This window comes from Bos taurus, chromosome 26 (assembly GCF_002263795.3).
Source record: "Bos taurus isolate L1 Dominette 01449 registration number 42190680 breed Hereford chromosome 26, ARS-UCD2.0, whole genome shotgun sequence".
In the NCBI taxonomy this organism is placed as follows: Eukaryota; Metazoa; Chordata; class Mammalia; order Artiodactyla; family Bovidae; genus Bos; species Bos taurus.
The window spans coordinates 46,880,174-46,892,374 of NC_037353.1; the positions used below are offsets into that span (position 1 = coordinate 46,880,174).

The window sequence follows — 12,201 nt, forward strand, 5'->3', positions numbered from 1 at the left end:
TCATTTGTTAGAAACCCAAATTTTAGTAACAAGGCCATTTTGAAACTACAGAAATATTTCCTTTACACCAGGGAAATTAAAAAGGGGTTGACAAGCTGCTTGGGCACCCTTGCTCTCTCTCATCGTACATAAACTTTTCTGTGGTGTGTGAATGTATATGTGTGTGCAAAGTATCATTTATTTAATAATTACATTTATTGAACACAGTCGGGTTTTCCACACACGGTTCAAGGATGTTTCACAAACCAAATCAGTTGGCCCATTTCCATTATCTTTTTCACTGGGGTTTTGAATTTTCCAGTTAAATACACATAATTGCTCTCCATATCTTTTACATCATTACATTTTGCAATTTTTCCTAAATATGTTTTGATATTGCAGTAAATGTGAATTCATGCTGGTTAATCAGCACACTAAAGAACGTTACTTGTATCTTTATGAAAATTATTCACCATGATTGATATAGTCTTGTTCATGAAGTAAAAATCCTCAAATAGGATCTTCTATTTTGGTTAAGGCTATTTAAAAAAAAAGGCAATAAAAACATCAGCCTTTAGCCTTTAGCAATGAAGTTATTTCATCTTTATGTTTAAGGGGGAGTATACAGCATAACTCCTTTTGGTGTTTAAATTTTTTTAGGCGATTTTAAACTCCAAGGAAGTTATATGGCCTCTGAACTTTCTTAGTTATCTTATTGTAGTTACAGTTCAGAATCATGTGCAATTCTTCCACCCCTCAGAAAAGTCGAAATCTGGCCATGTGGTGAAAATGCCACACTCAGCAGAGTTTGTAACTCTGGGTTGTGGTTGGGTTATACATGTCTCATTTGAAGACGGAAAACACTGCAGTAGCCTAAAGGCTTCTCATTCTTACTTGACACCCCGGGACCTGGGGAGCCCTTCTGGCCCCATGCTCTGCACCCTGTCCCTTGGAGCCCTGGGGTCCAGCCTGGGGCACTCCTGGGGTGCTCCGGAGCCCCTCTGGCTTCCGGAAGGTAGGGGCAGTATGTGCTGTGAGAGCCAGCCTCTTAGGGAGCCCAGCGTGCTCCCGGGCCTCGCCTCACCATTTTTGCAGGCCTGTCCCTCGGGCCTTTCCCCCTGCCCCCATGGTTCCTGTCCATTTGTCATGCCGCCTAAAATGTGGCCCCATGGCTCGTCCCATTGCTCCATATGTGGCCTTACCAACCCTGAATCCAGTGCCCCCCAACTGGTGGGGTACTCTATCCCAATTGTGGTCCAGGCAGCCTGCAAGCTGCTGCTTTCTTGGCAGAATCCCCCATGTCTTCTCATAAGACCAGTTCAGACGTCACCTCCTGAGTTTAACCAATGAGCAAGCCCATCCTGATTCCTTACTCCAGGGAGCCTCCCCAGACCTCTTGTCCTTCCTCCTGCCCTTAGAAAGTGAAAGTGAAAGTCACTCAGTTGTGTCCAACTCTTTGTGACCCCATGGACTATACAGTCCATGGAATTCTCTAGGCCTGAACACCGGAGTGGGTAGTCCTTCCCTTCTCCATGGCATCTTCCCAACCCAGGGATCAAACTGGGGTCTCCTGCATTGCAGGCGGATTCTTTACCAACTAGGCTATCAGGGAAGCCCATAATGACCATGAGATGTTTCCTGCAGACTTACTCCTGGTGGTTCAGATAGTAAAGAATCTGCCTGCAACGCAGGAGATGCAGGAGACACAGGTTCAATCCCTGGGTTGGGAATATCTCCTGGAGAAGGGAAAGGCAACCCACTCCAGCATTCTTGCCTGGAGAATCCCATGGACAGCGGAGCCTGGCGGGCTACAGTCCATGGGGTCGCACAGAGTTGGACACGACTGAGCAACTCACACTTTCTTTTGCACTTTCATTGTGTACCACACCACTGTCGTCTGTAATGGCGCTCACCCGTGACCTGGAGCCTTGCACACTGCTGTTCTGTGCCTGACTCTTCACCACCCTGTGGACTATAGCTTGCCAGGCTCCTCTGTCCATGGTGGGATTCTTCAGGCAAGAATACTGCAGTGGGTTGCTATTTCCTCCTCCAGGGGATCTTTCCAACCCAGGGATCAAACTTGTGTCCCCTGCATTGGCAGGAGGATTTTCTACTGCTGAGCCACTCGGGAAGCCCATGCCTTGCGCATAGTAGGTCCCCACCAAATGGTGAAGTTTACTGAACTTTACATTCAGCGCCATGGATTTGTTGAGCATAAGTTCAGGAGTTTAGGTGTTAAATGACCTCGCCTTCACCTCCGCTCCTTGCTGAGACCTCTGTGCGTCCTTCCTTGGTACCCTAAGTCCTCTGCCACATCTGCAAACACCAGCTGAGCCCTGACTCATTGGGATCCACGTGCCTTCTGCTGTTGATTAAAAAACTTAGCAGCACAGGAGCCAGGCCAGTACCCGGGGAAGCCCCACTTGAGGCAGCCACAAATCACCCAGGGCCTCATTGGTTTCATCGGTTCCCAGGTTTCATCGGCAAGCTGACAGTTCCAGAACCTGCTGGGTTTCTCTTCTGTGTGAATCTCGACCAGCTTTGCCTTCCTCGCGTGTTTTCTCATCTTGAGGCCTCTGCACAGAGGTTCTGTCCTCAGTTCCAGGCCTGAAAGTCTGATGAGAGCCGCTCCAGCGGTCCCCGGAATCATGGCTGGAACACTGCCCTGAATTCAGGGCTTCCTGTGCAGTCTGAGTCCAGGGGAGGGAAAGGTCGCAGGGGCCGGGCCTCCCCAAGCACCACTCACGCTTTGCTTTTGCCTCAGTGGTCGGAGGACGTGTGCGCGGCCCACCTCACCCAGCGGGACGGGTACCAGGCGACGACCCAGGGGCAGCTGAAGGAGCGGCTCTACCAGGAGATCATCCACTACTTTGACAAAGGCAAGGTAAAAAAAAAAATGCAGCTTTTCTGTTGTTTTCTTTTTTCTGTGCACCTTCCTGCCATGTTGTAAACACATTTTTTTTAACACATGGTGTTTGTGGAACCAGAGATTTGTTTCAGATTGTGTATGTGAAGGCTTTGTGCATGGCCCTCCAGCCAGCGCTTCTAAGTAGAAATCCTACCAAAAAAAAAAAAAAAAAAAAATCAATCACCCTTTTATAGATGCTCTGCTGAAAGTCACGACTGAGCACGAGGATTTTTATAATCCTTGCAGAGGACGCTGATATGGGGGAATTTGGGCCTCCCAGGGGGCGCTACTGGGTAAAGAACCCAGGGCAAGTGGCATCTCACTTGTGTATTCTTGCCTGGAGACTCCCATCCACAGAGAAGCCTGGCGGGCTAATGATTCACAGGGTCACAAAGAGTCGGTCGCGACTGAGCACATGCGCACTGGCTGTGTTACAGCTAATGCATTCCTTTGACAGTTTGAGTTTTTCTGTTGTCACTGAAACATTAATCCCGTGGCAAGACCAATGCTGCTCTCGTTGATGGCCTCTCTGTTAATTGGCTCAAACAAAATTATTTAACCGTTGACCTCTACTAAATGGAAACCTGCCATCATTTTAATCAGACAGCAATAGATCTCATCACTGTAGTTCATGTGATTCAGATCACTAGTAGCTATTTTTAAAAAGGTGGGAGGCTCCTTAGGTCTTCCTGGCACTTTCAATGCAAGGAGTGCAGGTTCAAGCCCTGGTTGGGGAACTAAGATCCCTTGTGCTGCAGCCAAGAAATTAATTAATTAATTAGCAGACACTTTAAGGGGGAAAAAAAGGCTGGGGGTGGTGGGTGCCTTCAGTTCAGAAGTTTGGGTTTGTTTTTTTTTTATTGAAGGATAATTGCTTTACAGAATTTTATTGTTTTCTGTCAAACCTCAACATGAATCAGCCATAGGTATACGAATATCCCCTCCCTTTTGAAGCTCCCTCCCATCTCCCACCCCATCCCACCCCTCTAGATTGATACAGAGCCCCTCTTTGAGTTTCCTGAGCCATACAGCAAATTCCCGTTGGCTATCTATTTTACACATGGTAATGTAAGTTTCCTTGTTACTCTCTCCATACAGCTCACACTCTCTTCCCATCTTCCCATGTCCATAAGTCTATTCTCTATGTCTGTTTCTCCATTGCTGCCCTGTAAATAAATTCTTCAGTACCATTTTTCTAGATTCCATATATATGTGTTAGAATATGATATTTATCTTTCTCTTTCTGACTCACTTCACTCTGTATAATAGATTCTAAGTTCATCCACCTCATCAGAACTGACTCAAATGCATTCCTTTTTATGGCAGAGTAATATTCCATCATGTATATGTACCACTGCTTCTTTATCCATTCATCTGTCGATGGATATCTAGGTTGCATCCATGTTCTAGCTATTGTAAATGGTGCTGCAATGAACAATGGGATGCTGCTGCTGCTAAGTCGCTTCAGTCGTGTCCGACTCTGTGCGACCCCAGAGACGGCAGCCCACCAGGCTCCCCCGTCCCTGGGATTCTCCAGGCAAGAACACCAGAGTGGGTTGCCATTTCCTTCTCCAATGCGTGAAAAGTGAAAGTGAAGTCGCTCAGTCATGTCCGACTCTTCGAGACCCCATTGACTGCAGCCTACCAGGCTCCTCTGTCCATGGGGTTTTCCAGGCAAGAGTACTGGAGTGGGGTGCCATCGCCTTCTCCAGAACAATGGGATACACGTGTCTTTTTTCAATTTTGGTTTCCTCAGGGTATAAAATCTTCCCCAAAGCAACTTCTAAGTTGATTCTGTGCTATCAGGACTCATAACTCATCTTAGTGGCTGAGTCGTTTCCGATTCTTTGTGACCCCATGGACTGTAGCCCACCAGGCTCCTCCATCCATGGGATGTCCTAGGCAAGAATACTGGATGGATTGCCATTTCCTTTTCCAGGGGATCTTCCCAACCCAGGCATTGAACCCAGGTCTCCTGCATTGCAGACAGATTCTTTACCGTCTGAGCCACCAGAGAAACCCCTTTAACTCGTCTTAGATACCTGCTTTATTTTTTTTTTTAACACTTTGAGACAAGTGAACAGGGAATTCCATGAAGCTACTTATATTCATTTCTTAGGACTATGGTAACATAGTCCTGCCCTCTGGGCACCTTTAAACCTCAGGACTCTATGCTCTTGCTGTTCTGGAAGCTACAGAGCTGCAGCTGGGTGTTAGCAGGGCCGTGCTCTCCAAGAGAGGACAGTGCAAGGGGTGAATCTGCTCCCTGCCTCCCTCTTGGTTTCTGGTGATGCCGGCAGTCCTTGGCTCGTAGACGTATCACTCAATTGCTGGCTCCTTATTCACAGGGAGTTTTCCCTCTATGTGTCTCCATATGTTCTTCTAAGAACATCGGTTTGGATTTAAGGCCCATGCGAACCAGTATGACTGCATCTTAATTTGATTACATCCAGAGACCCTTTTTCCATGTAAAGTCAGGTTCAAAGATCCCAGGGGTTGAGACTCAGCATGTCCTTTGAGGGGACACAGTTCTAACCCCCAGCAGCACCTGTATCAGAAAAGGATGACAGCTGCTCTGTCTGTGGCTGTCAACATAAACCACACCCTTTTAAAATGATCACGTGTGTTTTACTTGTTCCCCTCTGTCCTTGATACAGGATGGAAGTCAAAATATTCAGAATAGCATGGGGACTGACCAGAGGCCACTTGGAAATGGTCGGTGAATTATACTTGGTCCTGTAGAGAAGCAGAATATATTTCTTTGTAGAAATGAGATGCTTTCACAGTTAAAGCCAATTATTAAAATTGTATTAGCTTAGCCAGAGAAATGCAGTTTTTCAACAAACTACTAAAAAAATGTGGATCCGTTCATTTCCCCAGTGGCTTTCTGGCTTACAGTGTTCTAGAGATGGAGGGTGGTCAGGTGCTATGGAGCGGGCAGAACAGGAGGCGGGACCCTGCAGAGGCCTAGGAAGCCTGAGGGCCAGAGGCCACTGGGGCTGAAGGAAGGTGCGTCTCTACTGATGGCCCCTTGGGGCTCTCACGTTCTCTGCCAGCACTGACGTCTCCAATCGCATCTCAGCTCTCCTCATCCCCTCACTCTGCATCTTCTGGCTGCACCCCAGCTTCTGGGGCCTCAGCCATTGTAGACTTTCCTGCCTCTGCCCAGCAGGCCTCTGCTGCCCCTGCCTTTGGTCATTTCGTCCCATCTCCGCTTAATGTCACCTCTGCTCCAACGCCCATCATGCCCCCTTCTGTTCCTGTATAGCACTCACCACGATTTGCAATGATAGATGGGATACCAGCCAGTCCTAAGGGAAATCAACCCTGAATGCTCATTAGAAGGACTGTGGCTGAAGCTGAAGCTCCCATACTTTGGCCACCTGATGTGAAGAGCCAACTCATTGGAAAAGACTCTGATGCTGGGAAAGATTGAAGGCCGGAGAAGGGGGTGACAGAGGATGAGATTATTGGATGGCTTCACTGACTTGGTGGACACGAATCTGAGCAAACTACAGGAGACAGTGAATAACAGGGAAGCGTGGCATGCTACAGCCCCTGGGGTCATAAAGAGGCCGACAGGACCTAGCAGCTGAACAATAATTTGCACATAAGATTTCTTTAGTGAGTCTCCCAATAGACCATGAGCCCAAGAAGACACAGACCACACATATTAATCCTGCACATTAATCTAACTCTGAGACCGAGCTAGGCCTATAATGCAGGGGGCATTTGTTAGATGGACAAAGAAATCAATGAGAGAATAAATGAACGAACAAATGAGTGAATACTCAGCATTTAAGGATGATTTCTGGCAGATGCGGGATGGTCATGGCCGGTAAGACAGTTGGCCTTCAGTAAATAATACATTGAGGAGGCAAGTGAGTTTGCTTTTGTTTTAAGCCAGTGTAGCCTCATATTGGGGGCTTTTGTGGGAGCTCAACTGGTAAAGAATCCACCTGCCATGCAGGAGACCTTGGTTTGATTCCTGGGTTGGGAAGATCCCCTGGAGGAGGGCGTGGCAACCCACTCCAGTATTCTTACCTGGAGAATCCCCATGGACAGAGGAGCCTGGCGGGCTGCAGTCCATGGGGTCGGAGAGTCGGGCACGCCTGAGGGACTGAGCACAGCACAGCAGTCACCCCGGGCCAAGCACTGTGCTGGATGCTGCCCGGGCATTATGAGTCTCCATGGCAACGCAGGAAGGAAGGTACCACTGTACTTCAAATTGAATATGATGTTTAATATTATTGTTAATAACAATATCGATAAAATAATATAATAGACCCACAACCATAGGAAGCAGACTTAGGGGCTACCAAAAGGGAAAGGGTGGGCTACCATCCATGGGGTTGCAAAGAGTCGGACACAGCTGAGCGACTAAGCGCGGCACAGCCCAGCTTCATGTGGAGGGAAAAATGAGCACGTTCAGCCGAGAACAGTGGCTCTGAACCCAGACCCTCAGGAGACCTTTCAGGTAGACACTCCTGAGGCGGGGGGTGGATGAGACTGACATCAAGTGGGTCAAGGTCAGGGACACTGCTGGACACCATGGAAGGCAGGCAGCTCCCTGGGTGCAGAATCATCCAGCCCAGAATGTCCGTAGTACCCAGGCTGAGAAATCCTGGTTTTGGAAAAAGCCAGTTCAAGTGATAAAGCATTCTTGGCCAAAAGAGAGGGGCTGAAGGAATGTCCTCACATGCTCCTGTGTTTTGGAGGAGACAGAAAGATGGTTCTGGTAAAGTGAGCATTTGGCTTACCTGGAGTCAGGAAGGTTAACTTGATTCAACTTGTTCATCAAAGTTTAGGAGAATTGTCTTCATGGCAGCTGTTAGGGTTGTGTTGGCAAAAGCGATTGAAAAGTCACTTTTGAATACCCATAACTTCTCCAGGAGAGTATTTTTAAAAAAAACATTTACTCATCCATGTGAAGCTATCATGAGGGTGAGTGCAGGTGAGGGAGAAGATTTCATCAAACAAAATTTGAAGTACCTGGATGATGAGCTCCGAAGCAAAAAAATATAATCATTTTGGCATCAACAAGCATTCAATTTCCTGGGAACAAAAGAACAGGAGGAAGTTGCAATCATCCATCTTCTCTATCAGTTGGGATGGGCTGGAATCGGCTGGGGCCTCAACCTCTTGATGTCTCAGTGATGCTACCCAGCCCAGGTGGTTCACTCATGCTGCCTGCCTGTCCTCACTTCTGGGGACGCAGGTGAGCGCAGCCTCAAAGGGACAGTGAGTCCCTGCCTGGCCCCTGCAGGCTTAGCTCAGAAAAGACCCACGCGCCGTACTCTCGTGTTCTTTGTTTTTTGTCGTTTGGCTGTGCCAGGTCTCAGCTGCAGCACATGGGATCTCTGGTTGTGGCGTGTGAACTTGGTTGCAGCGGGTGGGATCTAGCCCCCTGAACAGGGATCCAGCCTGGGCCCCCTGCATTGAGAGCAGAGTCTTAGCCACTGGGCCATCAGGGAAGTCCTAGTGCTCATGCCATTGACTAAAGCAAATCACGTGAGCCTCAGCGGATGGGGAAGTATGCATGGGGGGAGCCGTGTAGCAGCACCTCCATATACCAGGTAAAGCGGGTAGATCGCCAGGACACTTAATCAGACGGGTGAGCCGGGGTTCTAACCAAGGGCTCTCAAGGCACAGGGAAATTACCTAAGTATGTGTATGTTCCAGAAAAGGCAGCATTCACTCTAATCCCTCAATTGCACACTTCCCGCAACTGGACATGTGAAAACAGAGCAATCTTCAGAACCTGGTAATGGGCCTTGAGCCCAGTTCCTCCATATGGAGTTTCTTTCTCGGGTTAGGGAGGGGTTGGGAACAACATGTCCCGGCTGGGCGGTGAGGGAAAAGGAGCACCAGAGAACCAGTGGCCACGATGCCCGAAATCCCAGCAGGCAAGAAGTCTGGGCAACGGGAGGTCACAGCAGAAGATAAAGTTCAGCATTTCCTGCCAGACACATTCATTTAAGAAATAAGAGCAAGACATGGTCGTATTATACCTGCCAGGTATGGGTATATGTGATGATTTGAGAAATAACACCCTCCATGACTTTTCTGGAATAAGACAGTGGCTGAGGTCATTGCTACAGATGAAGAACTTGACATCGGGAAGGACTGGATGCCTACGTTTCTGTTCTGCACATCCAGACTGAAATTCTTTTTTTTTTTTTTTAACATTTTTATTGAAATACAGATAATTTGCAATGTTGAGTTAGTTTCAGGTTAAGCAAAGCGATTCAGTTACACACACACACACACACACATATTCTTTTTTAGATTCTTTTACAATTTAGGCTATTACAAAATACTTCGTAGAGCTTTCTGTGCTGTACAGTAGGTCTCTGTTGGTTATCTGCTGCTGCTGCTGCTGCTGCTGCTAAGTCGATTCAGTCGTGTCCGACTCTGTGCGACCCCATAGACGGCAGCCCACCAGGCTTCCCCGTCCCTGGGATTCTCCAGGCAAGAACACTGGAGTGGGTTGCCATTTCTTTCTCCAATGCATGAAAGTGAAAAGTGAAAGTGCAGTCACTCAGTCGTGTCCGACTCTAGCGACCCCATGGACTGCGGCCCACCAGGCTCCTCCGTCCATGGGACTTTCCAGGCAAAAGTACTGGAGTGATTGGTTATGTACTAGATATATAATGGTGTGTATCTGTCAGTCCCAAACTCCTAATTTATCTGTTCTCAACCCCTCCCATCCCCTTTGGTAAACATAACTTTGTTTTCTATGTCTGTGCGTCTGTTTCTGTTGTGTAAATAAGTTCATTTGTAACATATTTTAGATTCCACCATATAAGTGATATCATATGACATTTGTCCTTATCTGACTTCACTTAGCATGATCATCTCTGGGACCATCCATGTTGCTGCAGAGGGCGTTATTTCATCCTTTTTTTATGGCTGAGCACTATTCCATTGGGTTTACATGCCACATCTTCCTTATCCATTTATCTGCCGATTCTTGGGGGAAAAATATCTCAAAATGGGTAATAGGTGGCAAGTGATTCAACCCACAGAAACTGGAAGGAAGGGACCCTCCCGGCCGAGGCGCCCCAGGGAGCCAGCTCTCCTACAATGGGGGAGGGACCCTGACCTGAGCTGTCAGCTCTGAGAGTCACGGGCGCCAAGCAGCCATTAACACTTGAAATATGCAACATGCACTGGATCCTAAGGCTCAGCATGAGAAAAGGATGCTGTTAGGAGCTGAACTGTGTCCCATGGAAATTCATGTGCAGGAGCCCTGACCTTCCTACCTCAGAATATGACTGTGTTGGAGGTGGGTTCTGATCCCAGGATGGCTGATCTCCTTATAGAAGAGGCGATCTGGACACAGACACACCGAGCAAGGACCCTGTGAGAATACGGCTGAGGATTTGCTTTACAAGCTGAGGAGAGAGGCTTCAGAGGAAACCAGCCTTCTGACAACTTGATTTCGGTTTCTAGGCTCCATAACAGGAAGGAAATAATATGTTTAAGGCACCCGATCTTTATCGTGTGTGTATGTGTGTGTGTGTATGAGTATGTGCTAAGTCGTGTCCTACTCTTTGCTGCAAATCTATGGGCCGTAGCCCACCAGGCTCCTGTGTCCATGGAATTCTCCATGCAAGAATACTGGAGTGGGTTGCCATCCCCTCCTGCAGGGGATCTTTCCGACCCAGGGATCGAATCCACGTCTCTGACATCTCCTGCACTGGCAGGCGGGTTCTTTACCACACACGCCACCTGAGTACTTTGTTACGGCAGCCTGTCAAATATCTCATGAATTTTGTGTTTTTGATTACGTGTTGAAATGGCAATATTCCAGCTATAGTGAATATTACTAAAATGAAGGCCACTTTTTAAAATGTGGCTACTAGAAAATCTAAAACTGCGTGTGTGTCTTGGCCGATGTTGCGTTGGATGGTGCTGCCCTGAGCCAGACTTTGCTACTGTTGGGGACGGTTTCTGCTAGTGCTTCCATCCACGGACTGTTGGAAAATCGATGCTTGCCTGCCCCTCCGCTTGGGGTCCTCACTGGCAGCGGCATTGCTCACGTGCCTGTTGAGATATAGTCCTTACCCTAAATGAATATTTGAAAAACTGAAATAAATCTAAAATAAATAGACATTGACTTCATTGCTGATTCAAGAGCCACATTTGAATTTTCTCCTGCATTATACTGAAAACACAAGAATTTCTTTGGTTTGATTTTACACCTGTTAAAATTGCAGTTCTGGTTTAAAACCATATATTCAGCTCAGTGGTTAAAGAATCTGCCAATTCAGGAGACGTAGGTTCCATCCCTGGGTCAGGAAGATCCCCTGGAGAAGGAAATGGCAACCCACTCTAGTATTCCTGCCTGGAAAATCCCATGGACAGAGGAGCCTGGTGGGCTACAGTCCATGGGGTTGCAAAAAAGTTGGACACAACTTAGCAGCTGCAAAAAACAATAATTCAGGCGAGAGGCCTTCATACTACAGTTGAACTTGAAGCCTAGAAATGGCTGGGGACCATGCGATTGTAGAATAAATGGTATCTGAACCTGGCAAAGCTGTGACTGGGGCATCGCGCCATTGATACAGGCTGTCCCCTTAGGTGGTTAAGGAAACCTTCACTCTGTCCTTAGTAGGGGGGAACCTTACTCATCCTAGAGCTCATTTTCAGTGACTGTTTTCAACATTCAGCTTCCTAGGGGGAGGAGGGATTTACAGAATCCAGTGCAGATTTGTGTCCTGGGAACTGTGCTCACAGGCCCTTAAAGGAGCTGGTGCCCGTCGGACCTCTCAGACATCGGACACCAGCATCTGCGGGGAAAGTCCAGGGCACCAGCACAGGACTGGGGTCGGATTATATTCAAAGTCTCTCCAGCTCTGTGCTCAGAAAGCAGCAACGCTGAATGGATTTTCTGCTCCATTATATTGGACACTCCAGCTTTTGAATTAGGCTCTGTTATCTTTCTGTATTTCTTCTGCACAAAAATCACTCTTTTATTTTTGCTTTTCCATCGTTTAAAAGTTTTGAATGTCCTTCAGCCCAGCTCTTGGTCTTTTCATCTTTTTCTTTCTCACCAAAAAAAAAAAAAGAAAGAAATGTCATTTCCATCTGTTTTCCGTTTCATTCTTCTGCCCTTATTCCTTCCCGGGCTGATAATTAGCCCTCACTCCTTTTCTGTTCTCGTTTCACCACCCGTTTGAGCCCCTCCGGAAAGCCCGCCGCCAGATCTTATTGTGGCATTTGAGCGTTCTGTTCCGAAGATGCTCTGAGTTGTCTGTCCTATTGTGTGTGGTTGAGGCCTAGTAATTTTCAATAAAGCTCTTAATCCA

At 47.5% G+C, this 12,201-nt stretch overlaps 1 protein-coding gene across 2 annotated transcripts in view; it reads left to right on the plus strand.

Moving 5' to 3' along the window:
- Window positions 1-12,201, plus strand: part of DOCK1 (dedicator of cytokinesis 1) — a 556,534-nt gene that overhangs the window by 487,969 nt on the left and 56,364 nt on the right. For both annotated transcript variants that reach the window (XM_005225872.5, XM_002698580.6), the window contains exon 38: window positions 2,744-2,863. In XM_005225872.5, coding sequence (XP_005225929.2) covers window positions 2,744-2,863 — 120 coding nt within the window. The remainder of the gene's footprint in view (window positions 1-2,743; window positions 2,864-12,201) is intronic.